The 26,908-nt window shown below is 54.3% G+C and overlaps 1 protein-coding gene across 1 annotated transcript in view; it reads left to right on the top strand.

Annotated features, from left to right (window-relative positions):
* Pde2a (phosphodiesterase 2A) overlaps positions 1-26,908 on the top strand; it is a 91,944-nt gene that overhangs the window by 25,306 nt on the left and 39,730 nt on the right. The window contains 2 exon segments of the mRNA XM_037197012.1: positions 4,624-4,693; positions 15,107-15,168. Of these exon segments, the coding sequence (XP_037052907.1) occupies positions 4,675-4,693; positions 15,107-15,168 (81 nt within the window). The 5' untranslated portion in view covers positions 4,624-4,674.

Here is a 26,908-nt window from a genome sequence, read left to right as displayed (position 1 = left end):
ATCAGTTGTGGGAGATGGAGAGATGTTGGGATGGGAACCATCTTCTGACTTAACTAGACTCCTCTGAGAACTTCAGGGCTCCCCACTGGTCTGTGAAGACACAAGGCAGGATCCAACAATCCTTGCCCTCACTTGTGGGACCACTGAAGAGGCACAGGGAAAGAAGTGGGTGGATCCACTTGGGTCATCTTGGTGGGGGCCATTTCTCAGTGGATGGGAGTTTTCTGTCTGTGGCTGGGGAGAACTGCTTTTTAAATATTTATTTACTTTTTAGTTGTGTGTATATGTGTGTTGGGGGGTATGCAATGGGTGCGGGTATTTCAGGAGGTCAGAGGTGTCAGATTCCCTGAAGCTGGAGTTACAGGTGGTTGTGAGCCCCTGACATGGGTGCTGGGAATCAAACTCAGGTCTTCTGGAAGAGCAGTACATGCTCTTAACCACTGAACCCTCTCTCCAGCCCCAAGAACTGCTTTTAAAAAACATCTTCATCCTCAGTACCTGGCATGGAATAAGTTCTCAACCAATGTCTGGCCGTAAGTAAGTGAAGAGACTTGTCATCTTGACAAGCAACTTGACCTTGGAAGGGCCTTGAACACAGATGCGGGAGAGGTTGGGCAAAGTTTGAGGAGAAGCCACAAGCTCTGGATGGGGTGAGGAGGTGAGCATGGCTGAGGATGAGCCTTGAATGCCATGCTGAAAGTCCAGATGCCACCTTGGATTCTGGAAGCCTAGAGAAGGGGTATGTGTGGGCATAGCTAGAGAGGCTACGCTTGGGCCCTTGTTCGGCAGGCACAGAGGCTCATTCCAAATGTTAAGAACACTGAATATGGCGTCCATGTGACCAACTGAACCCAGGCAATGGCTATGCATCTGGGAGTTCCAACAAGAGGCTAAATCAACACCTCAAGCATAGGTCCTGGGTATGCACAGGGTCCCAGGCACTCTCACGACTGCAGACACAAGGCAGTGCAGGTCTTATAAGAAGCTGTAGGTCAGGTGGGCCCAGGGTGACAAGCTCTCAGCTGAGTCACCTTTTCCTAACTCTCCTGTCTAGGGCAGGGGTTTGGAGGAGCACCTAGTATGGGCCAAGCAGGCACCAAAGTAGGGGGACAAGAAGAAGATCAGAGAGGCTGCAAAGGACATCAGGGGATGGGATTCCTGATGCCAGAGATGAGCAGAGGGTGGAGGGACTGGGAGAATGGGACCCTCAGTCCCTGCACTGTTGGGGATAACAGAGTATGAGAAGCCCATTTTCCTTACCTGCCTTTTCTTAAGCATTGAGCATGAGTTGAAGGTAGAGATGGTAGGCAGGCAGGGTTGAAATCTGCTCCACTGTTTACTAGCTGCGTGCCCATGAACAATTGACTTAGCATCTCTGGGCCTTAGTTTTCCTTATCTGTGAACCTTGGCTAGTGGGACTGTGGAGACGGGGCACCAGCACCAGGACCTCAGTCTGATCCCCAGAACGCATATGAAAACAATGGTTGTGGTGGTGTTCTCCCAGCCTTGGGGAGCCGGAAGTGGGAGGATTCTTGGGGCTTTGCTGGTTAACCAAGAATCTAGCCTAACTGATGTGTTCCAGGCAAAATGAGAGACACCATCTTAAAAGAGGTGGACAGCATTCTTGTAGATGACCCCTGAGGCTATTTTCCAGCTTCTACATGCAAGCACTCACCTGTGCCCACTTGTATACTCACAAACATGCATGCATGCATACACACATACATGCACACATGTCAAGTGTACTTTATGCTGAAGAGACAGAGGCAGAGATAATATGCGCTTGCCAGGTGTTGAAGACTCCCAGGCCTAGATGTGAAACTCAGATCTTAGAGGCTAGTCCTGACTCTTACCTTCATGAGACAGGAATCAGCCAGAATCCAATCCTGGGGTTTCAGACCAAGAAGTATGTTAGAATCACAAGGGAGAGCCAAGCATAGTGGATCACGGACTGTAGAGATTGGGAAACCCGGGATCTCTAGGGAGGCCAGAGGAACCAGACTTAACCTTTGAGTGGCATGCTTCCTAGACACGAGAGTTTAGCAAGGTCCCTTCCCTGTGCAATTGGGCAGAGCCTGGGTTGCCCCAACTGTGAGGAGTCTGGTTGAGGAATTTGAGGACTTCAGGGGAAGATGAACCCTACCAAATGCTCATAGAGGTTTGTTTGCTTATTTATTGAATCTAAGCTTGTTAGCTCGTTAGCATTTCACAGATGGGGCAATGGAGGCCCGGATAGACACACTGGCCACAGTCATACAGCGAGCCTGTGACCCCGTGAGCACTCACTCCGTCCCCCTGAAGAACGCTTGAATCAGAACAAGTAACGCACTAAGAACCGAGGGAGACGGACTATAGTCATCCAAATAGGAGAGACTCCAGTAGAACACAAGAATAACTTCTCAGGAGGGGGGCAAGTGCTGTGGAGGTTTGACCTTAAGAAGGGGCCTGTGCCAGGCTGGGGTCGGCTCTTGACTGCAGGGCTGAGCTGAGGTCCCCTGAAGAATCAGTAGCTCTGGCCAATAACCATGCTGACACCTCCTGGGCACCTGTGTTCCACCCTGGCTATCCAAAGCCTAGGACCAAGCCAGTGACATGTGACCAGGATTACCAAGCAGTGTGTGTTACTGGGCCTGGGGAACAGTCATCATATTGGCCATCCCTTTTTACAAAGGGGAAACTGAGGCCGGAAAGGAGAAGGAGGAGCAGGCAGAACCTTTACACATCTCAGCCTATGTCATGTTCTGTACAGTGTTAATATGAAGAACTAACTGCCCTATTTTTGAAGATGCAATAAAACACATGGACTTGGCCTAGACCATGTCCTCAGCTTCCCAAACCTGACTCCCAGGAAGGGCCTCCCAGAACACTGAGGTGGCATTCAGAGAAGGACTCCTAGAGCAGATGGCCTCTGAGTGGCTCCTGAATGGAGCAGGGGCATAGGGTGACACAGGACAGACCAGGAGGGGAGAATGAGGCAGTTGCTATCTGAATGAAAAGGGCCGTATAAAAACAAGGGATAGGAGGTATCAGAGCTGATTGACAAGCCAGGGTTGGAAGGTCTGCAATGCCAAATGAGGGATTTAGGCTTTATGTTGCTGGTAAGAGCCACCAAGGGTCTTTGAGCACAGGAAGAAGCATCTCGGAGCCATGCCTCAGCAAGAAGGAGGGGGAAATCCTTGTATGGACACTCACCTCTTGAGCTACCGGGACAGCCAGGACACTTCCAAGCCTGTGCCAGGTGCCGGGACTGTGTCCAGCTCTGGGCTCAGTGACTCAACACTGAGGAAATTGCTCCCCAGGGAGAAAGGGCTCAGATGAATCACGTCAGTGAGGTGGGGGGCTGGGGGCTCCTTGAGTCACCTTCCAAGGGCAGGGGGAGAGGGAAGGACAGAAAGCGGGACAGTAGTGCAGAAAGGAGGATCAGGGAAGGTCACAGTGAGGACTGTCAGGAGTCTATGTCTGTCTGCCTCACCATCATCCCAAGTTTGAGTTTTCTGGCAGTCTTGTGGGACAACCGGGGCCCAGCAAAATGAGAAGGGGATCTGGCTGAAGTCGCGTTGGCAAAGTCAAGGAAGACGCAACTTCACCCTTCAATCCAGACACATCTCATTCCTTAGCCTGTCTTATGGCAAGCAGAGGCTAGAAAACAGGTTGGTCCAGGCAAGGAGTTTGAGCCAGGTTGCATGTCCCCTTATCTCTCCAGCCAACTGCAACTGGGGTCGGGGTGCACCGCCGCCATAGGACACCAGGGGGCGCAGGAGTGTCACGGTTGCCGCAAGCGCCTGAGCACAGAGGCCGCTCTGCGGAGAAATGCGCTCCCAGCTTGCGGGGTCCCACCGCGGAACTGCGGACTACGTGGCCCTGGGGCTTGCAACCTCTTCAGTCTCCCGGAACGCCGATGCAGACCTACCTGGTGGCCTTAGGGACCCAGTGCTTTCACCCCACACTTGGGAATGGTGCGCCTGTGTGTGTCAGGGAGCACGTGTCTCCTTCACAGATCTGCTACTGCTTCAGGGCTCGTCCCATTTTGGAGCGACCTCTAAATTTCTCCCTCACTTCCCTCTACCTTCTGCACTGGAAGGAGAGAAGGGACCTCAGGGCACCTGGACTGCGGCCGCGGCCCCTGCACTGCGCTGGACTCGGCCTTGGGGCTCTGGCTGGGCTACTGAAGTCCAAGTGATGGGGAGAGAATGTGGTGCGACAGTGCGCGGGACTCTGGGAGGGGCTCTGCCAAATAGGAGGAGTGGCGATGGGACAAGCGGAGGGCAGCAAAGACTGAGAGGCGACCGAGGAGAGGGGATCCCCATAGCCGACCCGCTGGAGGAGGCATGGGAGGGTGAAGGCCTGGCAGGGGGCGAGCCGGCCGGGATCTGGTGGGGTCCGATCTTCGGAAGACGTTAAGGTGCTGTCCCTGGTGGCAGGGACGTAGGCGGGGCCTGGAGGCCTGGGGCGGGGCGGGGGCGGGGGCGGGGCGGGACCAGGGCGGACCCTCGCGCGGACCGGCGAAGCTGTTGCGGACGCGCTGACCGAGCGCAGCGGGCCGGGCTGGCGGGGCGGGCGGGCGGCTGCGAGCATGGTCCTGGTGTTGCACCACATCCTCATCGCTGTTGTCCAATTCCTCAGGCGGGGCCAGCAGGTCTTCCTCAAGCCGGACGAGCCGCCGCCGCCGCAGCCATGCGCCGACAGCCTGCAGGTAGGGGGGCCCCCCCATTCTGGGTAACAGGGAGAACCGGGTGTCCGGGGAGAGCCCAGCTGGGGCCCGGTCTTTTGAAGAGCTTACAGTCGTCTGCCCCACAGTCCACCCTCCCCTGAATCTTCCTCTAAGAGGGGACCTTCTCTTAGTTCTGAACCAGTCTTGTACCGAATGGGATTGCAGTCATACCCAGAGGGGGGGTCCTTGACACTCCAGCTCGCAACCCAAATGCCACTCTAGATTCGAACTCCTCTTTGCATCTGGAACTCCTCCATCCCGAGCCCTGAACTCTCCATCCACGGTGGGACCCCCAGCCCACACTGACAGCTCTGTACAAAGCGGGAGCTCCCTCCTCAGAGTAACTGGACCCCCTTTCCCAAACCTATGGCTCTGTACATATCAGATTCCAGGCACACCCATAACCCCCAAGCCCCTAGCAGCAGGGAGCTAGCTCTACCTCATAAGAAGGACTTCACCCCCAAACCTCTAGTTTCTATTCTATAGCCTCACTCCCCCATTCTTCTCTTCATCTAGACCCTAGCACCATCTTCAACCCAGCTCAAGGGTCCAAACCCCCTTTCTACCCCAGCTTCTCTCTCCTCCTCTGCCAGACCTCCCCCTCCCAGTCCCCATCTCCCTCTTCCACAGACCTCCAGTCTCCTCCTGTTGCCTCCTCTCTCGAGGTGTGATGGCGCCACATTATTCTTCCAGTTCTCTCAATTCTTGAGCTCTGTCCTTCCGGCCCTGTGCTGTCCTCCGTTCAGTGTGTTGCTCCAGGTTGCTCACCTCTCTTGGTCTGTTCAGTCCTTCAGTGTTTAGAGATTTCTATTTGTTCCAGGCTATTCCTGGGACCATGCCTTCCCTATATAGTTGCCTCTACTTTGGGTAGAGGAGGGGGCAGGCTCAGAGGACAGGGCTGGGATGTGTAGGACCTCCACCACTGCCTGTGTTCTCAGGCATGGCATGGGATGGACTGGAGTACAAGGGTTTAAACATGAAGAACATTGCCCTCAAGGGTGCCCAGGATATGAGGTAGGTAGGGGTCATGAGGTGGGACACTGGCACTTGTAGCTTATTACCACCACCACCACCCCTTATTTCTGCTGTCCCGGTGGTGACTGGGGCAGTTGGGTTTACGGATGGAGAAAGGGGTAGACTGCCAGCTGATGCCCTTCACCTGCGGTGAGGGATGGGCGAGTCTGGGGTGTATGTGCTTGTGTGAGTGTTCCTGGAGGTGTGTAGCATGTGTTGGGTGTGCCTTTTGTGTGATCATGTGTGTTGTGCTCTGTATGGTCGCATCATTTGAATGAGATTATTCATAGAGGGATTATGGTATGGAAATTATGAGTTGATAGTGTTAACATGCTCTGTGTGGCTACAGAGGCAGAATTGTGGGTGTGGAGTTGTAGCACTGTGTGTGACTCTTGTGTGTGCATATGGTTGTGTCTGTCATGGCAGTGTGATGTTGTTGTAGGGACAGCTTGCATGTTGAAGACTGAGTATGTGACTATGGGTGTTATTTGGCTGTAGTAGGCAGCCAGGAAGAGTCCTAGTATGGTCCTGTTGGTTTTGAGTGGATGTCCTAGGAGAGGAGAGTGGAGGAGGTTTGCGCTTGCAGCCTCCTTGGTGGCTTAGGGTCACGATGGTACATCTTGAGTTTGCTTGGGGATTATGTACGGACCTGTGTGTTGATGTTTGAGTGTCATGTGTCTGTGGTGACTGTTCATACATCTCTGGGCGAGAAAGGGTGCGGTCAAGACCAAGGATCTAGTTAACCAAGAAGCCGGTTGACCAGGTTGGAGGGTGGGCAAAAGGAGGCAGTTTGCAGGCTGAGGGACTCTGTGTGTCTATAAATGTGTGATATTTTGGTGTGACATTAAGCATGCATACTGTGCAGAGTATGTCTGCATGTGCCTCTATGTCTGAGGTGTGTGTGTAATTTAATTGGATGCATGCATCTGTGGCTTGGGAGGTGAGTTTGAGGTGCATTGTGGGAGATGGAGTCTGAGTGTGGTGTGAAGTGTGGGTGGGTGTGAGCTGTGTGACTTTTCAGTGTGAGGTGTGGGTTCTGTGATCTTTTCTCCCTGGGAACTGTTTGCATGTGATGAAGAAGAGTGTGAAGCGTGTACAGTGAGTTGGGATGAATTAGGATGCCTTGGGGGCAGGGCTGAGGTCTGGGTAATGAAGTGTGTGCATAAGGTGTGTAGTGTGAAGACAGAGGCATATTATGTTTGGCCGTGTGTGGAATACAGCAGGTGCCCCATAAATGTTTGTGCAGTGACGTATGTGTGCAAGGAGGGCTTGGCTGCCTTCCTGTTCTTGCTTTCCTCCTAATCAGGTCCCTAGAGATGCCCTCGCCTGCCCTCCCAACCCAGGCTGCCCCTACCCTTTGCCCTTCATCCTCTTCACTTTGAGCAAAGCCTTTGTCTTGAGTTTCCTGCTGAGCAGGCGCTGGACAGGCGGGCGGCGGGTGATGTTGTGGTCAGGGAGCCTTTGTTCTTTTCCTCTTCGCTTGTCCCGTGTTTGGGGCCATGGCTGGAAGGGGTGGGGAGAGGATACACGTGTCAGCAAGTCCACTGTGTTTACTACAGCCTGGGCAGAAGGGAGTGTCTAGCACTGGCCATGAGCTTGTGTGGTGTCTCTGGAGGTACCTCTCTGTGCCAGAGTAGCCTGAACTGGGCTTGCAGTTGACCAACCCTACCATCTGTATACTATTAGAATTGGGATGGTCCAGTGTTCTTTTGGGGTCACATCACCTCAGGGATACTGAGCAGCCCAAACCCCCCTTTTCCATGCCCTGCTCTTCTCTTCCTTTCTCTGTGTCACCACAGGGAGTCAACCAGGAAGACCTCAGTCTGTGTCTGCTTTGTTGACTCCACATCAAGAGGGGAAATTAACACTGTCCTCATAGAAGCCATTACCAGAAAGGGTTGACCTGATTAAACTTTTGGGGATCCTTTAGTCTGATGGCAGAGGTCCCAGACATTCGAGACTCACATCACACTCTCCAGAAAAGGCCCTGGGAAGCCCTTCTGGCCACTCTTGATAGGCGTTAAAGGACATTCAGGACTCCTAAGGTTGGAGGCACAGAGACATTCCAGTTGGCCAGAAAGGGTCTAGGGTTTATGCTTCAGCATTATCTTCTAGGTTCTAGAAGATTCTTCAAGTGAGTGTGCTTCAGCTGGGTCTTGAAAGCAATGTGAGGTGGGCAGGGAGCTGAGGTGAGAAAAGATTCTGCTTTTTGGCCAAGTGCGAAAGCAGCTGCCTGGCTTCGGGTCAACAGTCCTGGTCTCCGGCTTCTTGCCACCTTTCTCTGCCCATTGTCCTTGGCTGAGTCACCGTCATAGTTGTCACCACCAGCAGCAGCATCGTTCAGCCGGTTCCTCCTGACTTCTGGGGTCCTTTGATGACGGCTCGCTAGCAGGTTCACTCATGCAGTTGTCCACAAGCATTGATGGAGGTCCTACTCTGCGCCACTCAGGGGCAGTTGGAAGTGTTAGGGTCATTCTGTGGAATTCGTACCTTCTGGGTGCAGCAGCCCCTCCTCCTGCCTGGATCAGCTGGTTCCCCCCTCAGCGGTTCCCCAGCCTGAATTTGCTCTTGGTTCTATGTCCGCCCCCACTGGGGTCTGGCTTCCTGTGTCCCTAGGTCTCTTCTCGTACTTGCCATCGAAGTCCACGGCTGCCCCGGAAGGCTTGGCGGCCCACGCTGTCAGCTAGAGAAACTGAAGCCCTGAGCAGGGCGGGGACCTAAAGCAGCACTCTTCCCAGAGAAGAGATGAGATGAGATGGCTAGGCCAGGGCTCCCGGCACGTGGCAAGGCTGGTACATACCACTGTCCAGCTCTCCTGGCCACCAGGCTGGGCTCTGGCCCCAGCATCACGCTGTTCCTTGGCTGGCCTCTGAGCTGCCTGTGGCGGGTAAATGATTATTAATGACGCCCCCTGGCAAAGAGACAGGAAATGCTTCCCAACCACAGCTGGGGCACTCTTGCCTGCCAGCTTGCCAGCCATGCCTGCCCTGGCCATGGTGTGAGCATCATGGTATGTCCATCCTTCCCTGCCCTCCTTACCCCCCCCCCAACCCCGCCCGGCTCCTCTCCCTTCCCTAACTGACCTCCCCAGAGTACAGAACAGGCAAAGGCAAGGCTTTCTTTCCCATGTCCTTGAAAACCTCTCATTTCTGCCGTCTTCCTTTTCTCAAACAAGAAGTAGCTCCTCTTCCAGGAAGCCTTCCCTGAATGCTCAGCCAGTTCTTCTGGTACCTGCTCCCGTGAGCCTGAGAAACGCTTGGTCTCCGGCGTGGTAAATTTGGTCCCGACTCTCATGGCTGCTCTGGTGGCCTCAGGGCTGGGCTGAATGCCTTCTGTAGCCTGTCCTCGTCTCCTGGAAGTCTAAAGACTCCTGGGTTTCTCACATCGCCTGCTCTGCCTGTCCTAATCATACTCTGTTGTGCTACAAGGCCTTCCTAGGTGAATGCTATGCCAATGGGAAGGGTGGGTGAGATGAGCAAGAAATTGGTCCTCAGGTTCTCCATACCTTCCCTGAGCCTGGGCAATACTACACCAGCCAGCCTGTGGCAGGTAGCTCAGACTCAGGTGCCAGGGCTGAGGAAGGAGGGGACCCAGACAGAGGCTGGTGCATGCCACTTAGGCAGAGCTGACTGGGGCCCTCGTTCAGCCCAGAGTTAGAGAATGGGAAAGCTGGGAAGCCTTCCGAAAGAAACAAACCTGAGAGCTGAGAGCTGAGCCTGGAGAGCATTCTGGATGGAAAGGAGGGCGGTGGCTGTGATGACTTGTTGGTGGCAGACGGAGGGAAGAAGGTTGGCCCTCTCAAGTCCCATGTTTCTGCTTATGGAGCTGGATCTTGGACTGCCAAGGTGGGCAACTGAGTGAGTGGAAGGTGGGGGAGGGACATGAGACAGGAGATGTGGCTGGTGAGGCTGGCACCCACCAACATTTGCAGGACTTACAAGCCATGTGGAGGACTCTGGATGTTTTCCAGGGAGCCAGCACGAGGGGGAGGAGATGGGAGGAGGGATGCGAGGTCAGGCCTGTGTGCACATGCAGCTCCTGGGAGCAGAGACTGGGGTTTAGGCCGCTGTGGTCCAGGCTGGGAATGATAAGGCCTGGACTGGGGAAAGGGTGGAAGGGAGAAGAGGTGGAGAGGGAGACCAGCAGCAGAGGCGGAGGAGGAGGAGAAGGAGCTGCTTGGGGTGACTGGGTGGGCTCTGTGTCACCTCTGAGGGCTCAGGAGGTGTGTGTGTATGTGTGTGTGTGTGTGTGTGTGTGTGTGTGTGTGTGTGTGAAGCCTGAGTCTCCAAGGATGGAAATATCTCAGGAGCACCTCCCAGGGGGCCACTGGCCACGAGGCTAAGGGTGATGGGGTTGCTGGGTCCCCACCTGTGTGTATGTGGGCAACTGGTGTTCTGCCCTGGGCAGGGTGTTCAGAACTGGAAAAATTAAAACAAGCTGCAAAAATTAATAGAATTCAAATCCAAAAAAATGTATGAATAGAAATGTAAATTTATGAAAATGAGAAATGTACACTTCTGCTTCCCTGGACTTTTAGCTCAGGCTCCCCTGAACTGTCTCAGCCCTGGTCACCCCCCAGGGCCCGGCCTTCCTGTTTTGAGGAGCCTGCCCTTCCTTTCCAGATGGTGCCTGGGGTGCAGGAAGACATTTTGCTTTTCCTGTCCCTTGCCCTGAGGGAATTAGTCCTGTGCACCCCCACTCATGGTTTGGGACACCAGGGTGGGCAGAGGAGGGGGTGGGGCCAGGCTGGGGGTACGGAAAGAAAAAGATGAAGCTAAAAGGAGAAATGGAGGCGTGAGGCAACAGTCGCTGACCCAGTGCGGACATGGGAACTTCAGAATTTCAAACTTGTCTGGTTGTCAGAAATGCCGGCCTGGACAGGTCCGATTTTGCAATCCTGAGGCTGGGCATTGTCTGTGTCCCTTGCTTTCTGGTACTCTTGCACCATTTTCTGAGCTTATTTTTCTCACTTGTAAAAGGAGGAAGCTGGTGGTCCACAGAGCTCGGAGGGCTGTGTGAGTACCAGCTCTGGGGGACGGGGGTGTGATTTGAAAATCTGGGATTGTCAGCTTGGGCCTCTCACTGGGATGATGCTCGCCTTCCATGATCAGCCCAGGGCTGGGTGCGGGTGTGGTTGTGTGATTCCGACATTCTGTGACTTTAAGATGCTGAGACTCTGGGAGCCCAAGATGCGGACATTCTGTGCATGCAGGATTCTAGAATTTGATGATTTGATGATTCAATGATGCTAAATGGGGCTGCTGGGAAGAGCTGCAGCCACCTGCCTTGTTAATGTCAATGTTCAGTTATTAAAAACATAACAAGACGCAATGGAGACAGATAGCTTGGGATGGGATGACAGCCCCACCCCTGAGTGAAGGAGGGGAGGAAGGGTGCCTTGGCATCAGAGGAGAGGGGGACCCCTTTAGCCTGGTCACATGGGCTCTCTCTTGCCACAGCAGACTTGGTGCATGTTCATGTGAGGGGCTGCCACTTTCTAAGCTTGTGTGTCTTGAGAGTAATTCCCATTACCCACCGCCTCCACCTCCCAGCCATCTAAGACTATGATCAGAGAGTATCCTTCCTCCCATCCGAGCCCTCAAGGTGTCTTCATAGAGCTGTAGATGGAAGAGGAAGGAGGGGCCTGCTCACCCTCTTTCCAGCAGCTGCCTGAGGGGAAAACAGGACATGTGTCCTTCCTGGACACGGGTGTGGAGATGCAGGAACTTTTGCCAGTGAGGGCTGGGGACCCAGAGACCATCTAGAGGATATTCTCTGCACTCCCTACAGACTTGGCTCTTACCCCGAGGGTCAGGGAGCCTAGAAGAGCTGGTGGAATCCAGCCTGAGTCTCAGGCACACCATGCAATTTGGCACAAGGCCAGCCCGGTTGTCTCGCATCTCATTGCCTCTTGGATCCCACTTGTGCCTCAGTACCCAGGCCAGAGTTGGAAAGGAATCCTGGTTCAAGAAGATCTTGCCTTCTAGAGCCCAACCTTGGGGGCCCTAGAGAAGCCTGTCACGGCAGCATATCCAGAATTCCCCGGCTTAGTGGACTGCCAGATCAAAACTAGTCCAGGTCCCATTGCCCAGCAGGTCTGAAACAGAGCTTCCTGGTTCCCTGGGTGTGCCTCACTGTCCCCAGCCTTTCCCTTCCCCTGGGATCCCTGCGGAGCTGGAGTGGAGTCAGGACCCAAGTTCAAGGGCAGAGTCCCTGTCTGCCACGCTCCAGTTTTCTCCCCCCACAGGCTAGAAAGCAGGTGGAGTGGAGACAGCTGTTCCTGTCATCCACAAAGCTCCATTGTGTACTACCTCCTGTCTTGGTCTCAAGGGTAGGGTCCTTTGCAGGGAACCCTCCCTAGCTGACCTCCCAGGCTCTCAGAGAGCCTTCCTGTGGCTCCCCGGCAGGGCTTTCTTCTCTGCTCTGCCACCCCCCCGTCCCCTCATTCTCTCTCATAGCCATGTACCCCAGGCTCTCTCCCATCCCCATAGGTCTCCATTTCTCTCTCTCTCTCTCTCTCTCTCTCTCTCTCTCTCTCTCTGTGTGTGTGTGTGTGTGTGTGTGTGTGTGTGTGTCTCCCTCAAACGCCATCCTAGGAAAAGTCCTCGAAGATCATATCTAACCCTTTTCTTCTGATGAAGACCTCCTCAGAGAAGGGAAGGTCCTGCCTAGAGTCACGTGGCAGGCTGTGGCGAGCTCTGTGCTGTGCCTCTTCTTCTCTGGGTCACGGGCACACCCTGCCCTTGGCCTCGGGAATCCAGGGTTTGAGAACTGGCCCTGATAGAGCCAGCACAGAATTTGCAGGTGCCTCCTGAAGCACAGCTCGATTCCCTTAGCCTTACCCCACAGCCCCAGACTGCTGTCCCTCTTCTTTGTTCAGGCTCCTGGCTTCTCCACTGTCTGATTTCCAGATGGCCATTTCCTTTGGCAAAACCCTGACCTTGTGACTGACCGGGGCTCGGGTCTCCATGCCCAGTATGGGCACTCATGCGTACAAACAGACATACACAAACATCACAAGCACAAACGAGTCCCATCCCAGGTGACAATGTGACTGGGCAGACAGGCAGTCACTCTGGTTGCTAGTGTCTTTCTTCTCTTTGTGGTGAGGAGTCCTCCATGAATCTCACGTGAAGCCCTTCAGGTTCCTGCAGATGGGTTCCACCTCACTAAATCCTTAGTGGCAGCTAGGACATGAGTGTCTATTCCTCTCCAAGACCCCTCTGCCTTAAGACCCCTCTTCCTGCCTCCAGGAGCACCTCAGCTCCCTGTAACTGAGTGGGGAGATCCACAGAGGTTCCAGAGGACAGTGTGACAGTGAAGAGGAAGCAACAGATGAGACTGCATCTTCTCAAAGCAGGCTCCGCCGTCTCCTGTGGTGACCTCCCTATCTGGTGTCTGGGCATAGCCCTGTCCTGTTGCTCTCTTTTTTTTTTTTAATTAATTTATTTGTATTTTATGTATCCACATATATGTCTGTGTGAGGACATCAGATTCCCTGGAAGACAGTTGTGAGCCACCAGGTGGGTGCTGGGATTAGAACTCAGGACCTCTGGAAGAACAGTCAGTGCCTCTTAAACCCCTGAGCCATCTCTCTGGCCCCCCTGTTGCTCTTTAGTACTAAGGGTTTTGTGTCCCCTCTGCCACATAAGTCAGAGAACCAGAAGCCTTGATACCCCTGTGGTAGATTTTTGACTGAATCCTGAGAGGTCAGGTTCTTAGGGTACAGGCAATGCGTTGGCAGGTACATACACATTCCCAGAACACTGTGGTGGAAACTGTGTGACCTGGTTGTGTTGGGCAAGTAGGGAAACGTTCATCAGCATTCCAACTGGTGAGGGCCGGTGAATGCCCAGCTGAGATTCTTGCCCTGTCTAGTCCCCCAGACTTGGGGTTCAGTTGAGGGGATCAGAAAGGAGGGAGGGATGGGGTGCCTGAACAGGAACTTCTCTAGGAGTCTCTAGGGGTGGTAGAGGCTCACTGCCGCCGGTTGTATTTCCCTGGGAAAGGAGGGCACTCAGGACTGTGGGGACAGCCCCTAGGGTCAGACACTTATTTCAGTCCTTGCCATTTCCTCTGCAGGACAAGCAGGGTGAGTGGGGTCACCACACAGAGGGAAGGGATGGACCAGAGCCAACATATGCCGGGCCCTACAGCAGCCAACACGGCGATCTCGCCGTACCCTGGGTTATAATCGGTCCCCTGTAGAGGTCTAGCCACTCGGCCGCCATCGTCCGGGGAGATGACCACTCCAAGACCATCACTTTGCACACAGACACCCCGAGTGGCACTCAGGGCTAGCTGTGTATGTAGCAAAGCAGGAAACCCCACAGGACACAGGGGACATGTGAGACAACCAGACACCTGACACAGTCACTCCACAAGCATCCACACACCGGGTGCAGCTACTACCGCCTCCCCCACCCCCGAGGGCCAGAGACTCCTGTAGCCATAGGCAGGTGTCCAGGGCCTGGGTGGGAAGAGGAGGATGCCAGGCGGGGAACCCAGCTCTTCCCACGCCAAACTGTGTCTCCCCCATCCTGCTGAGTGCCCGAGGCTGTTTATTTCCTTTCAGGGGTGGGTGTCTTCTCCCCCTCCCCCTCTCCCCACCCTGTCCCCACCACACGCTTCCGAAGCTGCCAAATCAAATCAGTCCCTGCACCCGCGCCAGGCTGGCATGGAGGCCAGCAGCTGACGGGAACGGAGCCAGGCTCAGAATATCCCACCGCCTGTCCGATGCTGGGACATGCTTGGGGGTGGGGGGCGGGGAGGGCCAGGAGCCTGCAGCTGGCCCAGGACAGCGCTTGTCAGAGAAGCTGGGCTTCTCGAAGTTGCCTGGGTGGTGGACCTCTGAGAACAAGCGAGCGGGTCCTGGGTGTGTCTGTCCCGCCCGCCGCATCTTGTTAGCAGCACTTTGGGAGTCTTGGAGGTGGTGCTGGGAGACATGGGTGGAGGTCCAGTCAAGGATTCGGTGCCAGACTAGGGGGAGTTGCTTGCACACCAGATGCAAATTCTTGGGATTTTCAGCATCTCTGGGCCTTGAACGTCTGCTCTGGGGAATTACTGCTACGTCAGGTGGATGTTCTAATCCCCTTTACAGACAGGGAAACTGAGGTTTAGGAAGGGCTGAGGAGGTTTCCTGGAGGGACCTCCGGACGAGTGGAACCATCTTCATCTCTATGCCTTGGGAGCACTAGGCCAAAAGGCAAGGTGTCCTCAGAGTTGAGAAAAAGCAGAGACTGAGGTGCCCGGGGACAAGCCCGTGGGGCTGCCTGGAGGAGAAAGTCACCTGTGGGCTTGCTGGGGGCTGGTGGGAGGGCAGGCTGGGGAGAAGGGAGAGGGCCTGGTAGGCCTCAGCCCTTGGCCTTCTTGTCTCTGCAGCCAGCCAGGACCCCCTTGCACAGGAGCCAGAGCCCCCAGGGAGTAGAGCCGACGGACTGGAGGTGAGAGCTCAGTGGAGGGAAGATCGGGTGGGCTTTGGGGGCGGGCGCAGGATTCGGAGGCCGGAGCGGCATCCCAGGTCCGCCCCTTCCAGCCTGAGGGCACACACACACACCAAGACCCCTCTTCTCACTCTGTGCCAAGCCTGGAGGACATCCTGCCCTCAGTTCACCTGAACGCCACTTCAGACTCCTCTCTGGTTGTCCCCTGTCCCTTGCTGAGTTCCCCTCCCAGCTCCCTTCCTGCACTGGTCAGCTCCCTGACACCCACCGGCTGCTTGCTTCCAGTTGTTCTTATCTCCCCTCCGGTTGCCAGAAGGATCTTTCTCACACCCAGATTTGAACTTGTCATTCTACTCACCAATTCTCCATGTTCCCGTCCTCTTGACCCTCGGAAGCTCCAACCCACCACAATCTCCCTCAGCCATTCTTGCCTCACCAAGCACCTGCTGCTGACATCCTAAACACTTCCGGGGGGCTCTGCAGTAGCCTCCCTCTTCCAGCATGGCCTCCTCCCACTCTCCATCAACTCCAGTCCCAGCCGGCTCACGCTCCCTCCTCTGAGCTCTCCCACCTGGCCGTTGGGTGCTAGGGCATCCACTGTGTGTGCCAGAGGACCCCCTTTTCTTCATCCAGTGATTCCGTGTGTCTGGCTTGTCCCTGCGCTGAGTTCCCTGAGCTTGGGGGTCGCGTTTCTCTCCTTCCTGCCTCCACTGATGGGAGGGTTGACAGCCTTTGGGGTGCCTTGAATTAACCTTCCATGTTCAATGAAAAACAAAAATGGGGTGAACTGTGGGTACTGAAGATTGACACAGAGTGGTGTGTGTGTGTGTGTGTGTGTGTGTGTGTGTGTGTGTGTTTGTATGCATATACACACGCATGTTTGTGCACGTGCGTGCACGTGTACTGGTTCATTCGTTTGCCAGTGTGCCCAGTCTCAGTGAACTGAGAGGAGGTTGCTGTCTGTGTCAGCCCCCTTGATGCCAAGCGCTTTGGGCACGTGCCCTCGCTCAACTCTTAGCATAACCCAGGACTGCTGTGTTTGGGGGAAGCCAAGACTCAGAGCAAGGTGCTGGGGGTGGGTCAGGGCAGAGCTGGGGCTAGATGCCTCCCTGCCCGTTCATTAAGATGAGAAAGAGGTGTCCACAGGGTCTGAGGCTCAACGTGGCTTTCCTACCACAGCCCGAGGCCAGGGCTGAGAATGTCCCTTGAAGGGGGACCGGCCCTGGTGCTCGGAGCTGGCCAACGGAAGAGGGAGGACGGGAGTCATTATTAATTTATTTATTGCCATGGCATTCCCCATGGGTGGGAGCTCCCCCCAGAGCTGGGACAGATGGTGTTCCTGGGAGCCAGCAGTATCTCAGCAGCCTCGGCCACCCGCCAGGAGAGATGCATTTGTCACCCACCCAGGAAGCCACGAGGGGAGGGATTTGGAGAAGCCGAGACCCTCGAGGGTTGCGGGGGCTGAAGGAGCCTGGCTCTAGGTTCCGTGTCTCTGAGTGCAGACTTCTGTGCCTCCGCCATTGTTCCTGTCTGCACATTCACATACCGTCCCTTCCCTGTTCCACCCGCCTCATCCTCTCCCCGAGGCCTCCCTGGATCTCAAGCCCTTTGTTCTCATCACTGTGGTCTCTCTCTGCCTTTCCTGTGTTTGGGTCCTGCTGCCTTCTCTGCTTGAAGAGTCTAGTCTGGGACTGGCCTAGCTCTGTTCTGCCCACCACCCTTCACCCATCTCAAAGGATGGTCATCATCAGCTTTGCCTTGTGGGAGGGACCTGCTCTGGGTCTGGGCCTGTGGCTTCCCAGTGTGTGACCCTGGGCCTGCCATGTAGCCATCCTGAACCCATCTTCCTCACCTGAAAGCGGAGGTAAGACCTCCCAATGGGGGTAGTTCAGGTTGGTAGAGTGTTTGCTTAGCGTGAACCAGACCTCTTCCCTCAGCTCTGTGTGAATCAGGCATGGTGCTGCCTGCCTTTAATCTCAGGATTTAGGAGTTGGAAGCAGGAGGATCCCAAGTTCAGCATCATCCTCAGATCCATATCCAGTTCAAGGTCAGCTTGGGATACATAACACTTTTCTTAAACAAAACAAACAAAACAACATAAACAAGCAAGCAACAACAAAAAGCCCAAATAAACAAAACAGGTTGTTACTGGGACAGATGCACTGTTATCAGCATCCAGAGCAGCTGGGAGAAGTTGCCGGGCACACGTGAGGACCAGGCCTGTGCCATAGCTGCTTGTGGGACGGGCTTTCTTGCTCAGTGTTCGTTAGAGTCAGGACTAAACTGCCTGCCCTCCACCACACACACAAGACAGCGCATGCGGTAGAGCTGGGACGAGGCTTGTAGTTCTGCGGGCCTGGGACATTCTTCTGGCACCGGCTTGGTGGCAGCAATGGGGTCATGCTGTCAGCACACCTCCCCACCCAGCAGGCGCCTTGGCCAGCTGGGGGCTGGGGGCTGGTGAGCTGATCCTGGGACCCAGGCCCTGGCATCGTCACACTCGGTGGGAACAGTTGAAGTTGGTGAACTGAGCACACCAAGTCGATACCTCTGAGCCGGGACCAGGGACCAGGTGGGGTCCTGGGAGCTCCAGCTGGGATGAAGGCTGGAAGAGATGCTGAGACAGCTGCCGGTGTGGGACAAAGGCACAGGAGCCTGTACCAAGTGCTCCATTGCACGGTCCATCCTTTGCACCTCTGTGGCTGCTTTTGGAGAAAATAAAGACCACACCCCTTGGCATGGCACTGAGAACCCATGCCCACTGGGTTCTCTCTCATCCACTCCTTGCTCTTAGACGGTCCGTGCTTCAGTCTGGTGACTTTGCTCAGTCCTCAGCACACTCCAGCTCTTCCAGCCTCCCATGTACTGGCTCATACTGACCCCTCCAGGTTAGGTATCCCCTCCTCTGTGAGGTTTCCCACTTCAGGTGGAGTCGGTCTCCTCCCCTCCCTAGGCACTCACAGCTTCCAGTCTCCCAGGTGTACCGCTGGGCAGTCACTACACCTCACAGTTATTGGGGTGTATGTCCCCTCTCAAGTGACTGAAGACTTCTGACTCGCTTTCATCGCTCGGGTTCATTTGGGCCTGGCATACAGTGGATGCTTAATAAAGACTACTTGAGTGAATGAGCATTCCTGTGCATAGGGTTGGAGTCCTAAGAAAGAGGCTCAGTTAGTGGATCAGGGGAGTCATGGAGACTTCTGGGAAGTGGCCTTGGAACTGTGAAGGACGGAGAGAGTCAAGGCCAGAGATCAGCTAGGCTGTCAGAACCCATGTGGTCTGCTCCTGACAGAACCAATAAGGGAGACGGGGACTAGGAACCCCCAGGTAGAAGAGTCTGAAACTCAGCCCCAAGGCGGAGCCCTGAGGAGGTAGGAAGGTGTGGTTTGAGAGCTACCGGCAAAATGGAGGCTTCTGTGGTGGATGAGGGGCCACACGCTGGTTAACAATGGGCAGAGCTGGGAGCTGTGGAGGGAAAAGGCTTGCATGAGCACAGGTGGGCAACGAGGAGGGCTCCACATGTCAGTGGGGCACAGGTCCTGGGCAAGGAGCACTGGGGTGAGGCTGGAAGGGCCACCGTGGAGGCCGTTTTGCAGGCCGAGCTGAACATTCTTTATCAAGCATTCTTGTTGCCAGCTGTTCTGCTTCCTCCTGAGTTCTCACATCAAGCAAGTGGCCTCGGCGCTGCCCTGTGGCCCCTGAGGGAGCTGCTGCCAACAAGTTGGCTGTAGCATCTGGCATCCACGGGGCCCCGAGGCCCTGCCATCTGTCTGTGCCCACCTGTCAGGCCGCACAGGCCTGGGGCATGTAGGACCTTGGGACTAGAGAAGAGGTTTCAGCTGTCACCCTCGCCCGTCTCTCTGTCTGCCCATCCATCTGTCCACACCCCGACTGATGAGAGAACAGTGGAAACGGCATTACAGGCAGGTCAGAAAAAAACGTAGTCAGAAGAGAGAGGTGTCAGAGAAGATACCAGCTGGAAGGAGGCCAGGCTGCGGGCTTCGGGAGAGAGCCAGGCTCCTTGAGAACCAGGAGCCAGCTCAGGAAAACCTCAGGGGCTAGCTGAGAGACGCACAGCAGGTCCACGGTGGTGTTGGGACAGATGCTGAGGGCCCAGGTGTGAGCGTGAGAGATGAACGCCCCCCTCCTTGTCCTGCTTGGCCCTTGGCTGTAAACACTCAGAGAACAAGTTCCGTTTCCCGGGAAATATTTATCTCAGGCCGTGTGGGGAGCGTGTGTGTTGGCCTCCTCATGTCCTTCCTGCAGGTTGGCCCGGGCAAGAGGTGAGGGGCCTTGGCAGCCATAAGGGACAATCTGTAGGGCCACAGGAAAAGCCAGGAAGGAGGGGGTGTACCCTGAGTTCCCTGATTGGAGCCTGAGTCAGAACCATGCTGGCCTGGGAGGGAGGAACCTGTTTTTTCTAAATTCCACAGAGTGACCTCTGCTCTCTCATCCTGTCTTCGTCCTGTCAGTCCTGGCTCCGCCAGGTTCCCGTCTCTAAGACATTTTGCTCCTGTCTGGTTCCCAGTTCCCCAACTCTAAGCCTTTTCTTTCTCGCCCTTCATATTTCCCAGCTCTCAGAGGCTTCCTTAGCGATGACTTCCTCTGGGACAGCTTTTCTAACTCTCTGACCTTCTGACCCTTTGTCATCCACCCTCCTTCTCCTTCCTCTGTGAGGCTTCCAGACTGAGGCCTGCTGCTCTTGTCCAAAGTCGGTCAGACAATGTTTGTCGTAGACTGCCAGGAGTCTCACTAGGAAGCAGGGGCTGGGCCCTTGATCAATGGGCAAGGCCCAGTGAGTATCTCCTGTGGCCCTCTCATGGGACCAGCCCAAGCCCAGGCACTTCAAGATTTTGAGTATATTGAGAGGAGACCATGAAAAGCCCCATGAGCCCACACAGCATCGGCAGGGAGGCAGAGGAGCCCAGAGTTCTTGCTGAGTGGCTTCAGGCTGTATGTCCCAGACAGGGCCCGGCCCGACAGGACCCTGACAACAGGAAACCCCTGAAGGAACAGGCATCAGCTGAGGCCTCTGGGCACAACAACAGGAAAAGGTGTTGACACGAGGCAGCAGCTCTGGGACTGTGCCCAGCCAAGGGGTGGGTGTGGGTGCTGCTGCGGTTGACACTCAGATACTGATTGTGAGACAATGGGTGTGACATCGGGCCTATGACCTGTGACACGAAGTGTGTGACAGTCATCTCGGGACACTGCGTGGAGAGTGAGTGAGCCACTGAATGTGTGACCCCGTTGTGGGACACTCAGATACTAAGCGTGTGAGACAGTGGGCACATGGTGTGTGACTCTGAGGTCGATGATGGGTACAGCACGGGTATGACGTCATGAGAACCCGACACCTAAACCTGGGGAAGTGACACCGTGTGGGAACAGGTGTGCTCCTGAGCTGGTGGCTCGCGTGTCTTGACGCCGCACTGTGAGACCCAGTGTGTGCCCTCAAGGACATGACACAGCGCAGCTGAGTGTGTGAACAAGGATGTGATAGGAAGTGACATGGCGTGTGTGACAACGGTTATGATGCACACAGCCCTCGGCCTGACCCTGCACACGTGATGTGGCATGGTCACGACAAAGTGAAATGTGGACACGCAATGCTGAGTGGGACAGTGTTGTAGGAAGACGGCCATGACTTGAGGCAGGGGAAGTACCACAGTACAAAAGACGGTGGGAAAGATGGCTCTGCGTGCTGAGCGTGGCATGGTGAGTTGAGCGCATGGCGGGGAGGTAGGCAGGCCTGCTTGGAGGCTCCCGAGAAGTGAACGAGCCTTTGCGAGGGTCCGGAGGTTGAAACGATTGGAACTGTTGATGGCGGAAAGTGACAAAGAAGGAAGAGACTGGGCCGTCTTGTGGGCAGAAGAGGCTCCAAGAACCACTCACGTGGGCGGGGAGAGAGCGTGGCTGCGAAGGTGCTTGCCCAGGACCGGGCTCTGCATGTGATCCTCCCACGTTAAGAAAATAAAAAGGGCCGTGTACAAGCCTGCACTTGTAATCCTAGTCCTGGGAGGCAGAGACAGGAGAAACCCTGGGGCTTGCAGACCAGACTGCCAGGCTGAATGAGGGCCGCGTTCAGTGAGAGAGCCTGTCCACAAAGCTAATGTGGGGGGTGGATGATGAAGACACCTGGGATTAACCTCTGGCTTCTACACACACATACACACACACACACACACACACACACACACACACACACACACACACACACACACACACCAGTGACAAGTGGGGCTAGACGCCAGGGCAACATGGTGATCTGGAAGCAGACATGAGCAATGACCCACACAGCTATGCAGAGGAGGGATGGGTTGCTAGATGGAGGGCAGGGTCAAGGAAGTGGAACCTCTTTTTATCGTGGAACATTTTATTTTATTCTATTTTATTGAGACAGGGGTCTCATTATGTAGCCCTGGGTGGCCTGGAACTCACTATGTAGACCAGGCTGGCCTCAAACTCACATAGATCCACCTGTCTCTGCCTCCCGAATGCTGGGATTAACTGTATTCACCACTACACCTGGCTCCAAATAAAAATACTTTAAGCGCAATAACACCACAAAGAGGGATACAACAGACTGCCATATCACCCAGATTCAACAGCTGTCTAGAGTTGGTCAGGTCTAGTTCACATTTGGTCACGTGTAGTTCACATTTAGTCACATTAACTGTGCAGTTCCTTTTCACTTTTGTTTTCAATTTTCTTTGTTTAATTGGGAAACTATTCAATTGTGGTAAAAATATACACAGCTGCATTTTCTGTCCTCCCCCCACCTGCCCCCTACCCCTGCCCCCCCCACTCCCTGCTCCTGTCCCACTGCTTTCCTCCTCCCTCCTACAACCTCCCCCACTTCGTCTCTAGGGGCCTCCTGTAACTGGAATCATGCAGTATCTGTCTTTTGAGGACTGGCTTTTTATGTCACTGAACATACTGTCCTAGGGGTTCATCCGTGTTGTAGCGTGTGGCATGTCAGCTGCACTGTTCAGCTGTGGTGGATTTGTGCCGACAGACATGGATGTATAAAGATCTCTTCAAGACCCTGCTCTCAACGATCTTGGGTATATATCAATAATTACTCTTGCTGGACCATATGGTAATAATCTACATCGATTTTCATGTTTTTCTTTCTTTCCTTTTTTTTTAGTTTCTTAAAAAACTACTTTTTATTTAGTGTGTGCGCATGTGTACAATTGCTCGTGTGTGTGTGTGTGTGTGTGTGTGTGTGTGTGTGTGTGTGTGTGTGTGTGTGTGTATACCATGGCATGAATGTGGAGGTAGAGTGAGTTCTCTCCTCTGCCGTGTGGATGCCAGGAGTCAAACTCAGGGTTGGTGACACGCACCTTTACCACCAAGTCATTGGGCAGGCCTGTTTGTTTGGAGACGGTGTTTTGCCATGTGCCCCAGAATGGCCTTGAACTCACGATCTTCTCGCCTCTGCCGTGGGGTCCTGGAGTCACAGGTGTGCACCAGCATGCTTGGCTGTGTTACTGTTGGCTGTAGAAGTGGCCACACTGTGTCTCACAGCTTCTGCATCGTTATCTACTCTCGGCACGGTGTAGAAGAGTTTCCCTCTCTCCACCCCTTAGCCAGCCCTTGCTGTTTTCTGGATTTCGTGGACAATAGCCTTCCTAATGGCTGTGACATGGCCTCTCGCTGTGGCTTTGATTTTCTTTTCTAAATGGTTAGAGATGTTGAACGTCTTTCCACATGGTCGCTTGTGTATCTTCCCTGAGAAAATGTCTACTCCAGTCCTTGGTTCACACTTTGGATTGGATTGTTTGCTTTCCGTTGCTGCTGGGCCATAGGAGTTCTTTGTACATAAAACCTTCATTAGACACAAGCTTTGCGAGTATGCCCCCTCGTTCTGTGGGTCATTTTGCTGAAATATTTTTATTTTATTTCATTTAACTTAGGAGGTAAGGTCCTTGTGGCATTTTCTTAGTTTGTATTGACTCCCCTTACCCCACCCTTCCACTTCCTTAGCTCCTTGATCCTCTCAACCCCGCTTAAACCCTTCTACCCAGCATTCCACCTGCTACTTTCAAGTCGCTTTTATCCCTTTATTTACTTCTTTTGGAGGCTGAGAGGTGCTGGGTGGCATCAAAATGGGAGTGTGGCATAGAACCAGCCTGGAAGCTTCACCTGGGGCTGCAAATGGGTGAGACAGTGGCCCGATGTGATGTGTGATACCGAGAACGTGAGACACCCTGAGTGAAGGTGATAGCAATGAATCACTGTGTGACAGTCACTGTGGACACTGGAGCGACCCTGTGTCACCGAGTGTGTGGGACCTGCTGGGAGAAGGTGACGGTGACTGTGTCCTTGTGTGCTATCTTGGTGTGACAGAGAGCATGACACTGTAGGGGTGGGAGGGACTGAAGATGTTTGGTCAGATGTTTGCTGACCGTGAGAGGGAGGATGAGCATTGTAGCATGGACAAGAGAAATTCTCAGCTGGGCTAGAAATGGTGTCTCTGAGCTGGTGTGAAGAGTCCTTCCTGCTCTCTACACCCAGGGAGGATTTGCAGGGGCAGGGCTGCCTCGCCCTAGTAGAAGACTTCTGAGGCTAGTCAAACCGGCCAAGAGCAGTGCCCTCGACTCTGAGTGAAGCTCATCATTTCATTCATTAAGCCTCAGTTTCCCCAAGGACCACAGAAGGCTGTTGATGGAATTCTAGGAAGCAGTCCCCCAGGCTGGGTGAGGGTTCTGTCTCTTGAGGTACTCCCCCTCAACCCTGGATCTCCAGGCATCTGGCTGACAGGAGCACCCATGGGAGCACCTGTGAGAGATGTGCTCCTGTGCCCTCCAGTCCTCTTCCCTCTCCCTGGCTCAGCCTTGAGGTGATATGCCTACTTGTTCCCGCATTCCTTCCTCCCAGCCTCCTGCTGTACTCACCGGCCCATCAGCCTCCAGCACAGGTGCTTAAGGCCTCATTCAATTAAGACCAATGCAGTCTGCTCATGGGGAAGAAAAAACAAAACCAAACCCAACAACCCATAATGTGGTTAATCACACCAGTAGGGGATCTGGGCTTGATAGGAAAGTGGGGAAGGGTAGCAGGCTGAGGACATAGGTCTCCACTGCCTGTCCCCCGACTCTACCCACTCCCTCAGGCTCTTTTAGGAGCCAACAGAGTCCAAAGCTTGGGTCACCCCAAACCCCGCCAGAGGCCCTCATTTTCCCTGGTTGAGTCTCCACCTGACTCCAGGCCTATTTCTTAGTGCAACCAAGAGTCGGGTTGGGGGGGGTGTCTCAGAGCCTCCAGATTGGGTTAGCTGAGCTCAGCATCTCAGCTGTAGTCTGTGTTCCTCACGGCTCCTGTAGGATAGTCTCCTGAGCCTTGGAGAGGGAGGGCTCAAGGGAGGGTCAAGGGGGTAGAGTCTTAGAAGTCAGGAAGGGGTGGGTTGTCCTGTAAGCCTCATCTGAAATGTGACATTCTAGTTCCAGAGTCCCAGTCCCTCTAGTCTCAGGCCGTCCTGAAGGGAGGACAGGAAGGGACTTACCATTGTTTGTTATCTACAAGGTCTCTTAACCTGCATATTATCTCTTGGCCAAGGACTCCAGAGCAGCTGAACGACACTGAAATTGGACCTTCTCTCTACCCCGAGACTTGCGTCTCATGGCAGAAGGCTGGGGTCACTTCTTTCTCAACTTTTCCAAAGATGGTCCCAGGTACCTGCAGTCAGCTTAGGCAAAACATGGCTGATTCTGCTCTGGGGAAGGCACTATTTGCAGAACAGACCACTGAGACTGGGTTAGATTTCTTGAATGATTTGTTGAATATGTGTGGCGTGTGCTGGAGCAGAGAGGTGGGTCCTGATCTCAGGAAGGTGGATGTGCATGGTGAGAAGAATCTGACTCGAGATGCCAACACTCAACTACAGACTCATTTGCTCATTCAGACACAAGACCAGCCACCAAGGCCATTCATGATCTCCCAGACAGCCACACACTCACTGCACACACTGGACTCATGTCAGCCTCAATGACTTTATTCATCCATGCCTGGACACAGGTGATAAAGGCCATCCATAAATACAGATGGCCACATGGGTACAGAAGATTTATAGATACATGCACTCTACTCTACTCCTCCACAGGCTTCCATGGAAGTACAGACCACATACTTTCACATAGATGTTTCTCTTTCATGACCCAAGGGACATATTCAGCTATGGTCATGTGATGGTCCTTAGGGACACACCATTATGGATTGCATGTGCTTAGGTCACCAGTAAAGTGAGAGCTCCCAGCTCCCCACAGAGTGAGAAAAAAAAGCCGATTCTGATGAATGTACCCAGTTTCGCAATGAGAAAAGCCTCTCAAGTGCTATTAAAAATTTCCTTTGCAAAATAAAATTTGTTTTGAATTACACAGAAGGTCTGAGGTTCTGGGAGGAGGGCATTTTCTCTCAGAGATCCCTGGGTCTTAATTACCCAGCCCTGGCGTGTGTGGAACTGTACAGCATGTGTGTGCATGAGTACATGCATGTCCTGGTTCCAGCTCCCAGGCCCTGAAGATATTAGAAGAGAGAGTGGGAGAAATTCTCCAGAATCCGGATGTTTGTTCTCTGGCTTCTGGGTCCTCCAAAGGCAAATAAATAGCTTTGGATGCCAGCCTGCCTGCCGGGTGGGGCTGGTGAGTGTGTGAAGAGTCTGCTTCTGTCCCTGGAGCCCGACCAGCTGGGCTCCTGTGCATCAATGTGCAGTGACGGAGGTCCTGGCCAGTTTCTGCTGGGCCTCTCTCTGGGGATTGATTCTCGCAGCTGAAAAATGGAGGTAGGGAGAAGGTGAGACTGGATGAGCTTCTCTTGGAGGCTGAGACAGGCAGTGAAACTTGGGACCTGGTACAAGTGAGAACAGGCTGGGAGGAGACATGGGGGGGTGCAATGAGAGTACAAAATCAAGACACGGGGCCTCAGAGCCTGCAAGGTCTCCCTACCAACACTCTGATTCACTGGAGGATGTGCTAGGTCCCTGGGGCCTAGTTCCTGCCCCGCTATATATGGGGGAGCAGGGGGAGAGGAAAGGATGAGAGCCAGGGAATGGGGCTGGGGCTCCTGGAAGGCCAGATCAGGGCTGGGCCTGAAAGGACAGAAGAGAAGAGGATGCTGGGGTGCAGCTGGGGTGCAGCAAATTGGGGAACCAAGATGCCAGTGGGGGAGGGGTAAAGAGGGTCCTGGGTAGAAGGCAACTGTTGGGCTGAGGCCCGAGTTTGAAGAGACTGAGAAAGAACTCAAATGACAGTGTCCTCTGATCCTTTGCCCCTCTGGAGGTGGCCACAGGGACTTTGCCAAGAGCTCCTCACAGCCTAGGAACTCAGAGCCCATGGGGATCTGAGGAGCCAGGGTCATCCCACAGGAGGGTACTTGGGGGTCACCCTTATGTTTTAGCAGAGCACTGCACAGGGTCGGGGAGCCCAGAGAGGAACACATCCCAAAGGCAGGGGCATGCCTGAGATGAACCCTGTCCAGATGATTCCTCACCCCAGCCCCCAGGAAAGAAGGGCTATTTTTAGGAATAATAAAACTGCTCACACATTCCAGCAGGGGCAGGGAGAGGAGGGGCAGGAGCCAGCACAGAGCGTGTGGGGGTGAGGGGGGGAACCTCTCCTCCCCCGGTTCTCTGGTTATGCCTTCAAGGGTTTCCCTAGGAGGATGGGGTCATCCTTGGCTGGTCCTGCCCCTCCAGTCCTGTCTCCAAGGTCCCCTCCTTGCTCTCACGTGTTTCCCT

This window comes from Peromyscus leucopus, chromosome 1, assembly GCF_004664715.2.
Source record: "Peromyscus leucopus breed LL Stock chromosome 1, UCI_PerLeu_2.1, whole genome shotgun sequence".
In the NCBI taxonomy this organism is placed as follows: Eukaryota; Metazoa; Chordata; class Mammalia; order Rodentia; family Cricetidae; genus Peromyscus; species Peromyscus leucopus.
The sequence above is the reverse complement of the archived record's forward strand: the minus strand, read 5'-3'. Positions and strand labels throughout refer to the sequence as shown.